Source organism: Bubalus bubalis, chromosome 2, assembly GCF_019923935.1.
Source record: "Bubalus bubalis isolate 160015118507 breed Murrah chromosome 2, NDDB_SH_1, whole genome shotgun sequence".
NCBI classification, from domain to species: Eukaryota; Metazoa; Chordata; class Mammalia; order Artiodactyla; family Bovidae; genus Bubalus; species Bubalus bubalis.
Window position 1 is genome coordinate 83,658,920 of NC_059158.1, and position 19,691 is coordinate 83,678,610.

General features: G+C 38.3%; 1 protein-coding gene and 1 long non-coding RNA gene across 12 annotated transcripts in view; one reads left to right on the top strand and one right to left on the bottom strand.

Moving 5' to 3' along the window:
- The window catches only part of COBLL1 (cordon-bleu WH2 repeat protein like 1), a 166,833-nt gene extending 153,732 nt beyond the window's left edge, over positions 1 to 13,101 (top strand). For 9 of the 10 annotated variants that reach the window (XM_044934556.1, XM_044934558.1, XM_044934545.2 and 6 more), the window contains 3 exons: positions 648 to 2,443; positions 6,696 to 6,872; positions 11,821 to 13,101. In XM_044934556.1, the coding sequence (XP_044790491.1) occupies positions 648 to 2,443; positions 6,696 to 6,872; positions 11,821 to 11,907 (2,060 nt within the window). In that variant the 3' untranslated portion in view covers positions 11,908 to 13,101. The remainder of the gene's footprint in view (positions 1 to 647; positions 2,444 to 6,695; positions 6,873 to 11,820) is intronic. The other variant, XM_044934546.2, reaches the window with a different exon arrangement.
- LOC112582010 overlaps positions 1 to 19,691 on the bottom strand; it is a 52,729-nt gene that overhangs the window by 4,153 nt on the left and 28,885 nt on the right. For both annotated transcript variants that reach the window (XR_003106610.2, XR_006547690.1), the window contains exons 2-3: positions 13,637 to 13,749; positions 10,690 to 10,836 (exon numbers count right to left, since the gene is read on the bottom strand). This is a non-coding gene — a long non-coding RNA (uncharacterized LOC112582010). The remainder of the gene's footprint in view (positions 1 to 10,689; positions 10,837 to 13,636; positions 13,750 to 19,691) is intronic.

Sequence of the window (19,691 nt, forward strand, 5' to 3'; positions counted from 1 at the left end):
AAACCACCCCATATTGTGACTGAAAACAAAATCCTCTAAAATTATTTAGCAAGGACACCTAATTAGTCAGACAATAACTTACGTTGTTTTTATTTCAGCTCTTAAAGGTAAGGTTTTGTGGTCTGTCGTAAGTAAAACTGATAACATTAAAAGGGAATAAGTATACTAGGGATTATAGAAAAGACAGAATCAAAATGGAAAAAAACAGAACAAAAACATTTTTTAAAATCTGTCAGTATCTTTTTGTCATTCTTAACAAAGACTGAAATATCATCTTAAAATCATAGCTATCTTCTATGAGTACTTGTTTTGGGCAATATGGTATCCTAATAAGCATGTTACTGTTACATTAGTGATATATAATACATAGTTTTGTTTTTGACATCTGAGGCTCAAACGGGGTGAGTAAAATGATGTGGTCCATACAGATTGTAATTAGTCAAGCTGGATTCCTGACTCAGGTCTCTATGATCCCAAAGTCCATGCCACTTTCTCTGTATGCCATTACCTGTATAATTACTGTATAATTGGTGTGCTGAATATTTATCTGTAGAATTCAAACCGACCTGTTCACTTTGGGGGAGGGTGGGTACTGAAAACTTGCACTTTTCTGTTTTTTTCCTATACTTTATATTTTTTTCTCTCAGCAGATCAACATGAAATAATTGTCATTCCAACAAACACAGAAAATAATATGAAAAATGGAGTGAGGAGAACAGAAATCAATGTAGCAGGTGTTGCCAAAAATAACGTGGACATAGAAGTTGAGAGACTATCAAATTATCAGGCATATAAAACTGATACTGCTGGACGTTACAAAGAAAATCATCTTGCTGTTTCATCAGCACCAGATCAAAACCTGATTCAACCCAGTGCAGAAAAGACAAAAATGCAAGATGCAGCAATTCAGACAATCCCTTCCTGTGGCAGTTTTGATGGGGATCAGCAAGATCATAATTTGTCTGATGTCAAAGTTGATGAAAGTGTGCAAACTTCAAGTAACAACAAATCAACTCAACACTTATCTTTAAGCCCACAAGACTCTATAGATATCTCAGGAGAATTCAGGAGTAAGGGCCCCCTTGTTGTACATACAGAAGAGCAACTCGCCATAAAAGATCCAACTTGTGCACATGGTAATGACAATCTTTTGCCTCCTGTAGATGGAACTGATAAAAATCCAACAGCTTCTTATGTAAAGAATTATCCATTTTACAGACAAGATTATAATCCCAAGCCAAAACCTTCAAATGAAATTACAAGAGAGTACATACCCAAAATTGGGATGACTACTTATAAAATAGTGCCTCCCCGCTCCCTGGAAATATCAAAAGATCGGGAATCGGAAACCATAGGGTATAAAAATGATCAGGAGATACATACTTTAGGGAAAAAGGACACTTATGAGAATGTGAAAGAAACTACAATCCAAACAGAAGATCTGGTCATTTCTGAAAGCCCAAAGGAGTCACAAGCAGACCTGAAATCAAAGCCTACCCTGAAAACAGAGCATCAGATGCAAAGTGACGAGAGCTTTACCCGCAGCAGAATGGTGAATCCTCTGAAACCTCCCAGAATGACGAGTGACACTGGCACAGCTCCTTTTGCGCCAAAATTGGAAGATATAAACAATATTTTGGAGTCAAAATTTAAATCGCGGGTTTCTAATCCCCACTCCAAACCAAGTGCTTTTTTCTTGCAGATGCAAAAAAGAGTTTCGGATCACTATGTGTCATCTGCAGCCGCCAAGAGTGTTCAAGCTGCCTCTAATCCTACTCCAAAGGAATTAAAGAAAGAGGTGGAAAGAGATAAAATACCTCCTCTAGAGCCAGCTCTTTCTCCCTTAAGTAAAACTATTCAATCTCTTCCGCAGCCACACGTTCAAAACACTGATGATGACAGCAATCAGAAGCCTACTGAAACCTCTTCTCCTGTGGCCTTTCCGCCGCCGCCTCCACCTCCCCCTCCTGCCGTGGCCTCGCCCCTTTCCCCTCCCCCCGTGGCCTCGCCCCTTTCCCCTCCCCCCATGCCCTTCCCCCTTCCCCCTCCCCCCGTGGCCTCGCCTCTTTCCCCTCCCCCCGTGGCCTCCCCCCTTACCCCTCCCCCCGTGGCCTCGCCCCTTCCCTCTCCTCCCGTGGCCTCCCCTGTTCCCCCTCCTCCTGTGGCCTCCAAACCTGTTCCTCTGCCCAAGAGTCAGTTAGCAACACTGAATCTGAAAACCCTGAAAACTTTTGGTGCCCCACGACCATACTCCAGCTCTGCTCCTTCGCCGTTTGCCCTCGCTGTGGTGAAACGGTCACAGTCCTTCAGCAAAAGCCCTACAGAGTCATGCAGTGAGGAGGTCAAGGGTGCCTCTGCCAGAACTCCAACTGATGCAGAGAAAGGGAAGATTCCTTCTGTAAATACATTTGGGAACATGCCACAACTAGGTGTGAGTGATAAGGTAAATATAACCTTTTATAAAATAGGGGATTCTTATACAACATGACTTAAATGGGTTTAACAAGCTGTGTTACTTAATTCATAATCTGCAATCAAGATGCTGTAGGGGAAAAAAACGAGTAGTAATACATAGAATCTGATTATTTACTCTCAGTCATTATAATTCATATAATTTAATCAGATATTACTATAAGGTCATTATATAATCACCTCAGTAGCAAATATTTAAAGTTTCTTTGCTCATACATTTGTATACTGTACTATAGTTCTGACTAGTTTTCTGTGTTTTGCTTATCTCAGTTTGTTGAAAACTTTCCTGGATGTTCTGGTTTACTTTATTTTCTTCTCCAATTCTCCATAATAGCAAAATAAATTGTTTTAATTATATAAAAACATAAGCAGCATCAAAGACTAGATAAAATAAACAACATATCTCAGCTCTGCACTGTCATATACACTCAACCTGAGCTTACCAAATATTGTTATATATAATTTAAATTAAAATCAGAGTTTAAATATGTAATTTTCTTTTTTTAATATAAATTTATTTTAATTGGAGGCAAATTACTTTACAATATTGTATTGGTTTTTCCATACATCAACATGAATCCGCCAAGGGTGTACATGTGTTCCCCATCCTGAATCCCCCTCCCACCTCCCTCCCCATACCATCCCTCTGGGTCATCCCAGTGCACCAGCCCCAAGCATCCTGTATCCTGCATCGAACCTGGACTCGTGATTCATTTCAATATGATATTATACATGTTTCAATGCCATTCTCGCAAATCATCCCACCTTCTCCCACAGAGTCCAAAAGACTGTTCTGTTCTATACATCTTTCTTTTGCTGTCTCACATACAGGGTTATCGTTACTGTCTTTCTAAATTCCATATATATGCATTAGTATACTGTATTGCTGTTTTTCTTTCTGGCTTACTTCACTCTGTATAATAGGCTCCAGTTTCATCCACCTCATTAGAACTGATTCAAATGTATTCTTTTTAATGGCTGAGTAATATTCGATTGTGTATATGTACCACAGCTTTCTTATCCATTCGTCTGCTGATAGACATCTAGGTTGCTTCCATGTCCTGGCTATTATAAACAGTGCTGCGATGAACATTGGGGTACACATGTCTCTTTCCCTTCTGGTTTCCTCAGTGTGTATGCCCAGCAGTGGGATTGCTGGATCATAAGGCAGTTCTATTTCCAGTTTTTTCAGGAATCTCCACACTGTTCTCCATAGTGGCTGTACTAGTTTGCATTCCCACCAACAGTGTAAGAGGGTTCCCTTTTCTCCACACCCTCTTCAGCATGTATTGCTTGTAGACTTTTGGATAGCAACCATTCTGACTGGCGTGAAATAGTACCTCATTGTGGTTTTGATTTGCATTTCTCTGATAATGAGTGATGTTGAGCATCTTTTCATGTGTTTGTTAGCCATCTGTATGTCTTCTTTGTAGAAATGTCTGTTGGCCCATTTTTTGATTGGGTCATTTATTTTTCTGGAATTGAGCTGCAGGAGTTGCTTGTATATTTTTGAGATTAATACTTTGTCAGTTGTTTCATTTGTTATTATTTTCTCCCATTCTGAAGGCTGTCTTTTCACCTTGCTTATAGTTTCCTTTGTTGTGCAGAAGCTTTTAATTTTAATTAGGTCCCATTTGTTTATTTTTGCTTTTATTTCCAATATTCTGGGAGGTGGGTCATAGAGGATCCTGCTGTAATTTATGTCGAAGAGTGTTTTGCCTATGTTCTCCTCTAGGAGTTTTATAGTTTCTGGTCTTACCTTTAGATCTTTAATCCATTTTGAGTTTATTTTTGTGTATAGTGTTATAAAGTGTTCTAGTTTCATTCTTTTACAAGTGGTTGACCAGTTTTTCTAGCATCACTTGTTAAAGAGATTGTCTTTTCTCCATTGTATATTCTTGCTTCTTTTGTCAAAGATAAGGTGTTCATAGGTGCATAGATTTATCTCTGGGCTTTCTATTTTGTTCCATTGATCTATATTCCTGTCTTTGTGCCAGTACCATACTGTCTTGATGACTGTGGTTTTGTAGTAGAGCCTGAAGTCAGGCAGGTTGATTACTCCAGTTCCATTCTTCTTTCTCAAGACTGCTTTGGCTATTCGAGGTTTTTTGTATTTCCATACAAATTGTGAAATTATTTGTTCTAGCTCTGTGAAAAATACTGTTTCCCATTTTGTTAATTCAGTGTCAACTTTCCAGTTATATGTTCACCAAAATATCAATTAACCACCATCTAACCTTCAGTTCAGTTCAGTTGCTCAGTCGTGTCCGACTCTTTGCGACCCCATGAACTGCAGCACGCCAGGCCTCCCTGTCCATCACCAACTCCCAGAGTTCACTCAAACTCAACGTCCATCGAGTCGGTGATGCCATCCAGCCATCTCATCCTCTGTTGTCCCCTTTTCCTCCTGCCCCCAATCCCTCCCAGCATCAGAGTCTTTTTCAATGAGTCAGCTCTTCACATGAGGTGGCCAAAGTACTGGAGTTTCAGCTTTAGCATCATTCCTTCCAAAGAACACCCAGGACTGATCTCCTTTAGAATGGACTGGTTGGATCTCCTTGCAGTCCAAGGGACTCTCAAGAGTCTTTTCCAACACCACAGTTCAAAAGCATCAATTCTTCCGCGCTCAGCTTTCTTCACAGTCCAACTCTCACATCCATACATGACCACTGGAAAAACCATAGCCTTGACCAGACGGACCTTTGTTGGCAAAGTAATCTCTCTACTTTTTAATATGCTATCTAGGTTGGTCATAAGTTTCCTTCCAAGGGGTAAGCGTCTTAATTTCATGGCTGCAGTCACCATCTGCAGTGATTTTGGAGCCTAAAAAAAATAAAGTCTGACACTGTTTCCACTGTTTCCCCATCTATTTCCCATGAAGTGATGGGACCGGATGCCATGATCTTTGTTTTCTGAATGTTGAGCTTTAAGCCAACTTTTTCACTCTCCTCTTTCACTTTCATCAAGGGGCTTTTTAGTTCCTCTTCACTTTCTGCCCTAAGGGTGGTGTCATCTGCATATCTGACTTTAGTGATGTACAAAAAGGAGAATTTGTTGACTTCATGTTGGATCAACTAAATGATATAATTTGCTAGATTCAAGTAGTATAGTTAGAGGATGCAATTCACAGTATGAATTATGATAATCCCCATGCAATTAAAAAAATACATTGTGTACTTTTTATGATAGTGTTTAAAGAATACTTTCATATTTGTATGACAGTTCCAGAAGTATCTTATGCTATTTTTTCAAACACTCCCAGAGTAAGAGAACATGTTGCCAAGTAAAGATTTTTCCATAATTTAAAGCAATATTTACCTTGAAAAATATTCCTTTATAGTTTGCATTTTTGTTTATTACTTTGATATCATATCAGAAAGAGATATATGATCTAGAGATTAATTCTTGGGAGCAAAGCCTGTGTTTTTTTCTTAGAATGGAATACCACTTCTAAACAACAGAAGCTTGATTTAGATAATACAGTTTTTGAGCTATTGCCTGAGTTCTGTTTAACTCATTTTTTATAAAGATATTTATTTGGCAGTTTGAAAAAGACATTTTTAAGATTGTTTGAATATAGTTGCCAATGAAATCAGTTACTAAATATTCCTTTCTAAGAAGTTTAATTAAAATTTTGATTCTTAAATTTCTAATATTTATTTTCAGTCTCATGGGAAAAATAAAACATGGGCATCACTTCGTCCTAGTGACTTCTAGAAAGACAAAATAAGCTGTTACATAGTCATTAATACTCCTTTATTAGAAGATGCATTAGGTTCAACCAGTATGAAATTGCCAATATTTGTCCATTTGTACCATCAAAAATAATTTTATAATACTAATATATTGGAACTATGAAAATGGGTTTGTTTTTGTTTTTTTAAGTCTGGATTTTTATTATTACTTTGTCTGTTCTAACTGACTCTATTGGAGAAATCAGCATTATTTCATTTACTCAAGGACAGTAAAATTACCACTGCACTGTGAAACAAAGAGACATATCACTTTTCTTCCTTAGCCTCCTGAGTTCAAAATGAGGGAAAGTAAGGCCCTTATCTTCCAGCTGAGCCTGACATCAGAGATAACTCAGAGGATGAGGAAATAGTTTAAAGCACCAGTGTAGCAAATGGGGGTTCTTAAAGAGCTATTGATGATGAAAGTGTTTTGAACACTGGCCCATTCTTCACCTGGTATTCATATAACTTTCACATTTATTTTTATAGGAAAATAATTCTGCACATAATGAACAGAATCCTCAAATACCATCTCCAACTGACTGCCCGTCGTTCACCCTTAAGAGACAAAGTTCTTCGACATTCCAAAGCTCTGACCCAGAACAGATCCGACAGAGTTTGCTGACTGCAATTCGTTCTGGAGAGGCTGCTGCCAAATTGAAAAGGGTAAGTTTTCTTTATCAGATGGGTGACATTGGGTTTATTTTCAACACTGTCAAACTAATACTTAGGGGAAATTGTTTTCTGGCTTTTAAATCTGAATAGGGAAGATGCCAGAAGTTCCCCTTTTATAAGTCAGGGGTCATTTTTGAAGTATAAGCTCTGGACTCTCTCAGTGTTACACATCCTTAAAACTATGTCAGGTCTGTTTTCCAAAACATGAGCCAGGTGCAGAAAGCAAGTTTTACTCATTATTATATAACTATATATAGAAAGTGCCCCGGACTCTTATTTTAAGAAACTGTGTTAGCACAGCAAGAAAGAGTCTTTTAGAGAGAAAGTCCCTCCTTTTTTCCAGAAAAGCTGCGTTATTGTAAGAGCCTGCGTTTTCAGTCCTGGCTCCTATAGTAATCAGTTACTACCATACTAATTGGCTGGTTAAGGGGGGAGGCGTTTTATAGGCTAAACTAAAAAAATGCAGGGAATTTAGATGAGACCTAATGCAGAAATTCAAGTTTTAATAATGCACTGCCAGAGTCTAGCTTCTACTGATATGTGAGAGAGCAAGGTGACGCACTCTGTTCTTGGGTAAACCCCAGAAAGCATCACAGGGAGTTATTACAGATAAGTTTCCTCTCTGTCACCCTTATCCTCTGAAACAGGATGTAGTGAAGCCTTAAGCCTGGCATCATGACTTGGACTTCCCAGAGGCTGCAGTCTCCCCTAAATGTCTTTCTTGTTCGCCTTAGTCATCTTGGTTGCAAGTTCCTCAACACCAAGACAAGAAAAGTACTCATTATTTCACTGACTCCCTAGGCATTTCATTTTGTGAATTGCTTTTCTAATCATTTTAGAAGCTATTTAGAGAAAAGTAAGAGACTTGTTGAGCAAATCACTGGACTCAACAAAAATGAAATTTGCGAAGGAACAGGAATGCTGCAAAGATAGAAAAAGGGGAAGGCATTTCGTGAGGGTCAGTCAGCTTCCTAGTGGGTTTCAGTGGAGCCCTGAGTGACGGCCATTTGCCCAGAGGACTTAGCATTCCCATCTGGGAACACGTGGTGACAAGGCAAAATATTGTGTGCTGTTAGGAGTGGAGGAAACACAAAGGAATAATTCAGGGGGGTAGGTCTGAATTTCGTAGATTATTTGTAGAATTTGAGTTTAGTCCCAGGCAGCAAACAACAGCAGCGAAAAAGGAATATTGAAATTGGTATTTCACAGGTCATGACATTTATACTTTTGGGGGGAAATATGTTCCTGTAAATAAATTGCACATTCTCATTCATGAAAATCATTCTATTTCTAATTCTGTTTCTAATCTTATAAATTAAGGATAGAGTTTCAAACTTCTCAATTCAGTAAATTTGATAAGCATTTTTTAAAAACAGAAAAATACCAAACACTGTACTAGATACTGAGGATACAAAATTCAGTCAAATGAAGCCTCTGCCTTCTGGGTGTTCAGAGCCAGGGATTGAGAACAGCGGTTCCTCACGCTCACGGCAGAATAGAAAATAAGTGCAGTATCTTTGTATTAAGTCAGTGGATGTATTATTAATAATCAGTTTCAATGAACTAATTGCAGAAAGTAGTGCATTAAGTTGGAAATGCCTTTTAGGCCAACAGAATCATACAGGCAGGCAGCAGTATACTTGGTGTGTTATGGGCCCTGATTTGGCAGTCTCTTCACAGATAAAGCTCTCATTGCTTCCAGAACGAGCTGGATGTGAATCAATACAGAAAGCAGGCCCTAAATGATGATCCTATAATTGTATCCTATTTATTACTCATTACTTAAGGTTCTATTGAATCTAAATTTTCTCTCTCTCAGTAGGAGGTTATTGATAGCTCTGACTCTCTATAGTGCCAGCTCCTAAATTCTGTTTAATGAAAATCCCTTACATAATCCTTTTTCTTCCTCTAAAAGACATGGGGTCTAGTGGAGTTTATCATATCTATATGCCATGATTAACATCTTCACTTCTAGTTATATATGCTAAAAATGTGTTTCAATGTGTCAAGACTCAAGAATATTATTTGTAATAGCTCCAAATACATATAACCTTAATATCCAAAAATGGTAGAATAAATAGTGGTATATTTAAAGCATGGACTATCAAATGGCAATAAATTAGATAAGATATACTAAAGACAACAGTGTAGATAGAGACATAAATAAACGGTATGTGTAAAGTTGACAGCATGCAAAACTAAATTATATAGTGATACATGTATAGGTGGTAATTATTCCTAAAAGTTGGGAAATAATTACAAAAGTCACAATAGGGTTACTTCCAGAGGGGAAGAAAAAGGGTTGTTAAAGGTTTATTGGAGCAAGACTGGAACATAATTTAAGAGGGAACCAAAAAAATTAGTAATCAGGATGAATATATCTTAATGCAATATTTTTAAATATAAAAATTAATGCAAAAATCCATGATAAAGTCAAAATTTTAAATAAAGACAGGATCAGGAGGGAGCTGGAGGTATTCTTTCTCTTGACCTGGGTGGTGGGCTACCTATATGTCTGTTTTCATTGCACTGTTCAATGCACGTCTCTGTACGTGTATTATATTTCAAAAAATTGCAGAAGGTGGTAGAAACAGACACAAGGCTCTGGTTTCTTACGCTTTTTTCCTTTCTTACGCTAATTTCTTTCTTGTGCTTAAGGCCCATATTCCTGTGCTGTTCTGAACATGTCTCTTGGTTTGTTTTAAATTCGAACATTTCTTTTATAGAACACCAGTTATAGTGCCAAACAAAATCTCCAGTGATTCTGACAGTGGGTTTAGACTGTTCATCACAAAGTTGGCTCTGTGTTTGCCTGTATTTTGGCACCCAAATGTTCACTTTAACTCCAGGTACCAACCTGCCTTATGGCTCTTGTTCATACTTGAGCAATTAACCTTCATTATATACTTGGTTCACATTAGAACAAGTATCTAGTTGATAGCTCTAATGTAAATGTAGTCATGAATTTTCATGCTTCTGAAGGCTTTTTCCTGTACCTTACCCCCATCTCAACCTGCATATAATCATGGTGATTTGTCTTGTCTTCATATAAAGCATTACTACATCCACAGTATTTTATAAAATGCGTTTGATGTTAGGACATACATATGTGTTTTGTGCTTAGTTGCTCAGTCGTGTTGGATTCTTTGTGACCCTATGAACTGTAGCCTGCCAGACTCCTCTGTCCATGGGATTTCCCAGGCAAGAATACAAGAATGGGTTGCCATTTCCTACTCCCAGAAGCTGTACAGTGCAGCCAAAAAAAAAAAAAAGACTACACAGAATTTGTGTGAAAGAACCATAGCTTATTTGCTCCTTATTGGTAGACATTTAACTGGATTCTAGTTTTTTACCCTATAAATGATGTTACAATGAGCATCTTTATTTGTAGATATTTAGGCAATGGCACCCCACTCCAGTACTCTTGCCTGGAAAATCCCATGGATGAAGGAGCTTGGTGGGCTGCAGTCCATGGGTCGCTAAGAGTCAGACACGACTGAGCGACTTCCCTTTCACTTTTCACTTTCATGCATTGGAGAAGGAAATGGCAACCCACTCTGGTGTTCTTGCCTGGAGAATCCCAGGGACTGGGGAGCCTGGTGGGCTGCCGTCTATGGGGTTGCACAGAGTCAGACACGACTGAAGCGACTTAGCAGCAGCAGAACCATCTGTATCTTTTTTAAATGCTTAAACCAAATTTTCTTTTACTTTACAAAGAATGTGAGAACTGCAGTTTTGGCAAGAATTACAAAAATACCCCTCACACACAGACTTTTCAGACCAAGACAGCATAGCAAAAAGCCATCACCTGTCTGTTGGCTGCACTTGGAAAGCAATCCCACATGAGTACTGAAAAGGATGCAGACAAGTGTTCTTCCTCTGGTGGCAACTTTTTTCCCTTAGCTGTTTTGTTTCAGGTGGAGGGTTGTCAACCATTCTACTCTGTCCTGGGTTCCTAAGATAGTCAAGAAAATTGATTAGTTTGGATTACTTATCTTTGTTTAGTATAAGGCAAGAAATGAAGCACCAGGAAACCAAAGCCAACTAAATTTGCCAATTTTATTTTCCTTTCCACTAACTTACTCTGTTGCTAGGCAGAATCTGGCCTTTTGTACTTCAGTTCTCTGCTTGGGAGAAGAGGATAATGTTTGGTTAGGAAGCTAAGCTAGTCAAATTATAATCAAGAGATAAATCATTTTTCTTAAAATATTGTTATATTTTACATGTAATATTTTAAAATACTATACCTGCTTACTATGTAGAACCCAGGTAATTTTCTTCTACATTCTTATAAATAATGTTGGAATTTCAAGCTATTTAGGAAATTTTGTTTTAGTGTTTTTTATTTACTTACAGCTTGTAAACAGGAAACTTTGCCATAGAATTTTGGAACTTAGGAATGTATTTGCAGTTTTGGCAGAACAGTCACAGGTTTGACATTTTTAGCCCTTCAAATGAAGGCATTTTAAAAACCAAAGCTATTTTTTCTTATAAATAAGGGGTACCTGGGAGAGAGTAACTTCAGGTTAATATCATCAATATGAAAATTATAGAATTCATTGCTCTGTGGGATTCACTATGTTTTTCTACATTCTCCAATGTACTTTGAGGGAACCAGAATTAATCTAGCTAAAAATGCGCTTTAACAGCTTGGCCTGCAGTCTGTTTATGCTCTTGTCCTTTGAGTTGATTTGGTAATTTTGTAAAGACTAAGATGTGTTAATGGATTATTTAACTTGTTTGTTGTGGAAATAACTAATTTTTAATTTCATGGTAGAATGAACATTTATTCTTGATTATTTGAAATTTATTGAATGACATGAAATGTTAGTATTTACAATTAAGCAGAAATTAAAATGTTGGTAATTGATGAAAATTCAAAATTAGACAGCTGTCCACTTTTACATTGATGGCTGCAAAGTGTGTTTCTTTCTCTTAGGTTACAGTTCAATCAAATACAATATATGTGAATGGGAAGTCAAGGCTCAGCCGTTCTACGTCCCTTGATGCCCCGGGTAACCATTAAATGTTGCCCTGCCATGCCGCACTTCACCGCCTCTGCTGCACAGAACAACTTCAGACTGATGGAGAATGTTAGCAAATGTATATTGAGATATACACTAATATATTATCTATTAAAGCATAAGAATTTGTGCTGTGACTTTTAATGCCAAAAGAAGAATTACCAGAATTTATAATTTATAATAATAAGTTTGGCTTTTTTTGCCTTAAGAACTGAATGTGCTGCTTCAGAACTTTAAGACAAGGTGTTGATAACTCATTTTTTCAAATGACAAATGGTCACTTTTTGTTGATTTCACTTATTTTCCACTTATTAACACATTATCTACAATGGTGACTTAGACAAAAGGATAAATGAGGATTCATAGACTTATGTGACACCTAAATAGCTAGGCAAACATAGATCTGACATTTGCTGCCTCAATGTTACAGTTTAATTGGAAATGTTTTTAAGTTATATTAAAGCCTGTTTGTGCTGAAAGTTTGATCTAGAAAACTAATGATGTCAATAAGTATATTCAGTTTAACAGTTAATTTCAATGATGAATCACTTAGTGTGCAGGTCTTATCTTGCACATTCTTTATGTAATTACAAAATCAGTGTCAAGTTTATCAAAAAGCTCATAGTATTTTAATATTTTATTAACATGGACATTTAAGTTTTTTAATCTTTAGAGCTTAAGTTGCTCAAGGAGAATTTTAAATATTTTCTGTATATAATTATAACATTATTGTCACACAGATTTTGCACATTTTATGTGCCAGAAGCCTTAAAAATCTTCCTGTGAAAATGTTGATATATTGTGACAGTTATTTCAAATTCGATATGTAGAGAAGAATAGGGGTTAGTTTATGTCCATATTGGAAAACTTTAAAAGATTACTTGGAGGTTTCAGAAATCCTGGTTTTAATTAAAGTGATAAAGTCATTATGTAGTTCAGAAGCTAATATTCTAAATAATATATATTTACATTAAAGTTAAAGTTGTTGAGCAGAACAATGCCTAACTTGTTGGCTAGTAACGATTCTGGGGTCTGGAGCTTGTTGATGTTCTGTTCCTACCTGAAGAATTTAATTGCTTGCTTATTCTAAATGCCTTGTCAAACAAACTGATGTTACGTTAGTTACTGGGATATCTGCCTCTTTGGAAAATATGTTGATTTTTCCCCTGTTTAATAAAAGCAAGTTATATATTTGGGATGCTTTTTTAAGTGCAGTGTGTGTCAATCAGGTATTTCTACATTGCACCTGATTTCATCTCCATCACTCAGTAAACGTTATCCTGAGACCCTGCATTCATCAGGGCTCTCTCGTATACATAAGCCCGCATGTTCAAACTCCAAAACCACCACCACCACCAGTGTATGTAAGCCCACGCATTCTAGCTTCAAAATGCATAACATGCTTGGCAGAGTTTCTGACACAGGGAAAGTACACATTAAGTTAAATACTGCTGCTATTACCTTGAATCAGACTTGAAAAGACCTACATAGATAGAAACCTGTTACATCATTATAAACCAATAGGGAAAGGAGTGACTTTTTTGAAAAAGTGTATTTGATTATCCTCTTGGATATATTGGAGTTAAAGTTTTGAGATTAATATTTTAAAACTCAAATGAATATATTCAACATATTTTAGACCTCAGAATAGGAAAATTATTTAAATAAGACAAAGGCACAGTCATAAAAGATACACATTTACAAATATTAAAATATGTACATTAGACTTACCTGGTGGGTCAGACGATAGAGCGTCTGCCTACAATGCGGGAGACCAGGGTTCGATCCCTGGGTCGGGAAGATCCCCTGGAGAAGGAAATGGCAACCCACTCCAGTTCTCTTGCCTGGAAAATCACATGGATGGAGGAGCTTAAAAGTGAAAAAATAACCCACAAAGTGTTTATTGTATATAAGGATTAATTTATAAAAATGTAAAAATCCCTAAGATTCATGAAACTACTAGCGAATAGAAATATGCACACACTGAAAACAAAGGTATTTCTTATAAGAGTAAATCTGAAAGGCTAATAAACATATGGAAAAAATACTCTGCACTAATAATCAAGGAGACACAAGTTACAAACCCAAAGAAGTGTACCACATCACACCCAAAATGTAAGTTTCAAAATAGCAAATGTTGTCAAGGACAATGAAGTAATGAAGACTTTTTTTTTTAACTGTTGGTGGCAAAGTAAACTGGCACAACCATCATATGTGCACTATTTAATAAAATTTAAGATCTCTTACCATGTTACCTTAAGGAAGTACTTATGTGTGTGCTCGTGTACATGCCAAGTTGTTCAGTCGTGTCCGATTCTTTGCAACCCTATGGACTGTAGCCCACCAGGCTCCTCTGTCCATGGGATTCTCCAGGCAAGAATATTGGAGTGGGTTGCCATGCCCTCCTCCAGGGGATCTTCCCAACCCAGGGATGGAACCTGCGTCTCTTATGTCTCCTGCATTGACACACAGATTCTTTAACACTAGCTCCACCTAAGAAGCGCTGTGTGTGTGCTTGAGACATAAAAATGTTCATGGCAGCCTTATATATAAGCAGCAGAAATGAATTCTAACTGGCACTCAACACTGATAGTATATTCATACAATAAATTTCTATACAACAGTGGAAATGAAGAGTTATGCATATCAACATGGATACATCTCAAAAATAATGAAGAAAAGTTGTGGAACAATGCTTGTTTTATGATGCCAGTTACATAAAATAAAAAAATGCAAAGTGATACTATGTATTATGGCTATAAATACAGAAAAAATAGAATACACATGTTTGCTAGTGGGAATCAAGAAATGAAGACTGGATTGGGGAAATGTATAGGAACCATCAATTGTGTTTGTAGTCATTTCTTTTTAAAGATCACACAGGACTTAGGGGGATATATATGAACCATGAAAACACATACATTCTGAAAAAAGTTCCCTTATCCACACTATTTTTGAGAAAAGCATGTGCTACATTCTCTCCCCAATTGAGAAAGGATGTGAAAACTAGTGAAACTAGTGAAAACTATCCATATCCTTAAGTGACAACAAAATGAAGACACAGGAGTGAGTCAGAACTTTCAATTTTCATATTTAATTTTTGGCATCTAGGCATTTTGCTTTTTCCCTCCATCAGGTTATTTCCTTATAATGCATATTTTTAGAAGCAACTTTAAATTTATTTTCATCTTGAATTTGGGGCATCTAAATATTTTCCTTTTCGTTTTCCGCCAGTTTATTTCTTTACAATGCATATTTTTAGTTATGCAGATTCTATGTAAATTATAGGGTATGAACTGAGATACCCTCTTTGCTGTCTCCAGCATCCCACTCCCCTCTTCAATGATAACCAACATTAATGTTTTGATATGAATTCCTATATGTAGATATATTTATATCCAATACATAGGTTTGTTTTGGGCTTTTGTATTTTTACAGGGTTTGTTTTTGTTACTGTTGTTTTTAAGATTTAATACTATTTAGCATCTTCTCTTTGTACCAGCAGTGTCTGGAAGAGCTTCTCCATTTGCCCATACAGATCTACCCTGTCATGTTTCAGTTTGCTGTTCTATTATTTGTTTCTTGCTGTGGTACACAGTTCTGTCCGAGAGTCAAGATACTTGGGTTCAAATCATATGTCTGCCATTTATGAATCATGGGGATTATTTTATCTGTGCCTCTTTACCTTTGAAAAATTGAATTAATAAACTTACCTCATGGTGATGGTTGTAAAGTGAAGTGAAAGTTGCTCAGTCATGTCCAACTCTTTGCCACCCCATGGACTTATAGAGTCCATGGAATTCTCCAGCCCAGAATACTGGAGTGGGTAGCCTTTCCCTTCTCCAGGGGATCTTCCCAACCCAGGGACTGAACCCAGGTCTCCAGCATTGTAGGCAGATTCTTTACCAGCTGAGCAACAAGAGAAGTCCAAGAATACTGGAATGGGTAGCCTATCCCTTCTCCAGAGGAGCTAAAACTACCTATATTAAATACTACTACTAGTGAACAGGTATTATTTATCTAATAATCTATTTCCCATCCTGCTGAAGAGTGACCTTCCCTCTCATTTTAAGATCAGATCTGGCTTTGGCCTGAGACACCAGAATCCACACTCTTGCTAGTTGGTCCAATGAGACCAGCCATTCTCCTGAGACCTAATGTTGTGTGTCCTTGAAATTTTGATATTTGGCAAAACTAATACAATTATGTAAAGTTTAAAAATAAAATAAAAAAAAAAAGAATTGCAGTTGATACAATTATTTGTCTAGTGCCAGTTCATTTCTTACCCACTACGAGTAGAGACAAAAATACACAAGAGTTAAGAAACTCATCATTTTTTACTATTCATTGACTGTCGTAAATGTCTTCAGAGAAAAGGGAACTTGCAATTAGGGGTCACAATGAAGATTTCCATGGATAAAATATTTTTCTTAGATGATATTTTATGTAAAAATAGCTAATTTATGTGGTGTTTGAGTTTACACAAAACTTTTATATTATTTGATCCACACATGGAATAAAAAAAGTACATAAGAAATCGCTACTTTACAAAGGTCACACAACCAGACAAGTGACCGAATCCCATATCTCATTTCCAGTCTGCTCTTTCCTGTGGCCAAACTGTGCAAATGATGGAGAATCTGGGGCTAGATTTCAAAGGACACTTGATTAGGTACCTACTTGTTCCAGACCTTCAGTTGGTCTTGCGTTTCTCTTAAATGTTACCACATTCCTGCAAGTTTTCTTCCTTAACACCTCAGACTCTTCATATGGATAGATATATTTTGTTTATGGCAAGAAAAAATGCCACCATGTGCTCTCTCAAAAGAATTTTCTGACAGGTATTTCAAGAGAAATTGTGAAACATTCTGACAATTTGTATAGAACTGTTGGCATTTCTGCTTCCACAAACTGGAGAAAATTCATTTGGATGCCTCACAAATTACTCATCTTGAAGCAAAAGTGCTAGAATTCCGAACTTATAGTTTTCAAGTCAAGGAATTTCTTTACCTCCCAACTGATCCTTATGTTCCTACCCACTCCTTGTGGTAGATGGCCCCGATTCTTTACCGCACCTGCATCTACACCTTTTGCCACATGACTTTGCACTTCCTTTCACTAAGGAGACACGGCCCATTTCCCCACCCAGAGAAATAGGTTTCATGACCAATAGAATGAGATGAAAATGACACAGCACCAGCTCTGAGACCAGATATCCAAGTGTGCATGTTTTTGCTTGCTCTCCCTGTGCCTGAAATGCTGCTGTGAGAGACATCTCCGGGTTGGCTGAATGGTCCTTAAATAAAGGACGAGCGATGCAGAGAGCAGTGCTCCCAACTGAGGTCAGTCTACAGCATTTAACAGTCAGAGCTCTACACATGAGCAAGTTCAATCAAGATTAGCAGGGCCACAGAGCTGCCCCTGGTATGTGAGCAATCAATATTTACCAACTCGCGATGCCCTCAAAGTTCCATGGTTGATTGTTATACAGCATTAATGTGGCAATAGATTCAATACATCCTTTTAAACAAATATACATATGACTGCAACCCAAAATATAAATTCATTCAATTGGTTCCGATTCGCATGCCCTATTTCCCCCAGAGTTCCACAGACTATTTACTAAATCCATCAGAAATATACCTCTGAATCTCTCTTTAGCTCCCAGCTAGCTCAAAAAACCATTCTAACTTAAAAATTCCTGTATTACTGATAGTACAGCAATATTTTCTTTCCCTTTCTCACCTCTCAATTTATCTTCAGAACTGGGAGAATGAGAGATCCAATATCAAAGAGATCCACAACCCCCTTAGAAACTCTTTGGACTTGTTTTTTATACAGTTGCCAAATAAAATAAAGATTTCCCAGCTAAATATGAATGTCAATGATAAACAATGAATTATTTTTAAGTCTAGGTATGTCCCATGCAATCTTTGGGAGATACACTAAAAAATTAATCACCGATCTGAAATTTAAATTTAACTGGACATCCTATATTTGTCTTTGCCAAATCTGGCAACCCTACTATTTCATGAAAGTCTAGAAGGAGGATATGAAGCATCCCACATGTGGGGAAAGGAGAGAGCAGGCCCAGCTGACTCAGGAAACTGGAAAGTGACCTTGTGGAAGGGTGACTCAACCTTCCACAACTTTACCTCATATGGTAAATAGGAAAAGTTTCATTGAATAGTTCACAGTGAAGAAACCCTGTGGATGACTTCTGTTGGTGGACTTTAGATACCTTCTAAGTCATCAGGAAATAATGTACTCGCAAAATTCTGCTAGAGACTAGCCAAGATGGCAGAGTAGAAAGACAGTGAGCTCACCTCTTCTCACAAGTCCACCAAAATCATAACTATTTGCAAACAATGATCAAGGAAAAATACCAGAGCCTACCATGAAAGACCCTCTACGATTAAAGACATAAGAAGGCAATGAGACAGTTAGGAGGAGCAGACTCATGATACAATCCAGTTCCACACCCCTGGGTGTGTAACCCACAAGCTGGAGAATAATTATATTGCAAAGATCCTTCTACAGGAATGAGAGTTGAGCCCCAAGTCAGTCTCTCCAGCCTTGGCCTCCTGCATTAGGAAGACAAGTTCTCATTGCATTTGGCTCTAAAGGCCAGCAGGGCTTAATTTCGGGAGCCCCACAGGACTAGGGGCAAGAGAGACTTCACTCATAAAGGGTGCTGACAAAATTTCATGTGCACTGGAACCCAGAGCAAAAGCAGTAATTTGATAGGAGCCTGGGCTTTCCTGGTGGCTCAGATGGTAAAGAATCAGTCTGCAACGTGGGAGACTCAGGTTTGATTCCTGCGTCGGGAAGATCCCCTAGAGAAGGGAATGGCAACCCACTCCAGTATTTTTGCCTAGAGAATTACATGGACAGAGGAGTTTGGTAGGCTGCAGTCCATGCGGTGGCAGTCAGACACAACTGATCGATTAACACTTTCACTTTCTTTAGCGCCAGATCTACAAGTGGGTCTCGGAGAGTGTCCTAGGGAGGTGGAGGGTGGCTATGGCTAACCTTGGGGACATTCAACTTGGGAATTGGGACACGCTGCTGGGAGCCATGTTGGGACCCTCCTAGTTTATCAGTGCCAAGATCCGACCCCACCCAACAGCCTCTAGGCCTGTAGCCTAGGACACCTCAAATCAAACAACTAAGTGGGCAGGGAAACACCTTGTCTATCAGCAGGCAGTCTGGCTAAAGACTTCTTGAGCTCAGGCTACCTCTACACATCCCTCTAATATGACCCTGCCCATCAGAGGACTAAAACCCAACTCAGCCCCACAGTGGAGAGGCACCAGTGCTGCCTCCAGGAAGCATGCACTAGTGTGTAGACCAGCCTCACCCAGAGGGCAGACATCAGACATAAGAAAACCATAATCTTGCAGCCTACAGACTCAGCCGGCCTAGAGAAAGCCAGCCCTTTCCCTGGGACCCCAGCCCGACCCACTAGCAGGCCAACACAAGCTTCAGGACACCCAGGACCCCATACCCAAAGGTGTCAGGAACAGTCCCTCCTCCCACCAGTGATCTGACCCCAGCTCCAGGACCCCTGGAGACTATAGGACCTGGTTGTGCCAGCTGTAGGCCAGCACTAACCCCATGATCTGGCTTCACTCTCCAGTGAACAGGCAACAGCCCTTGAGTCTTTTGAACCCTGATTTCACACACTATTGAGCCAGCACTAGCCTAGGATTCCCCAGGGTTCTGCAGCAAGCTGCTCCATGACTCGGCCCCACTAACCGGCAGCATCTGCACAAAGCAGTACATG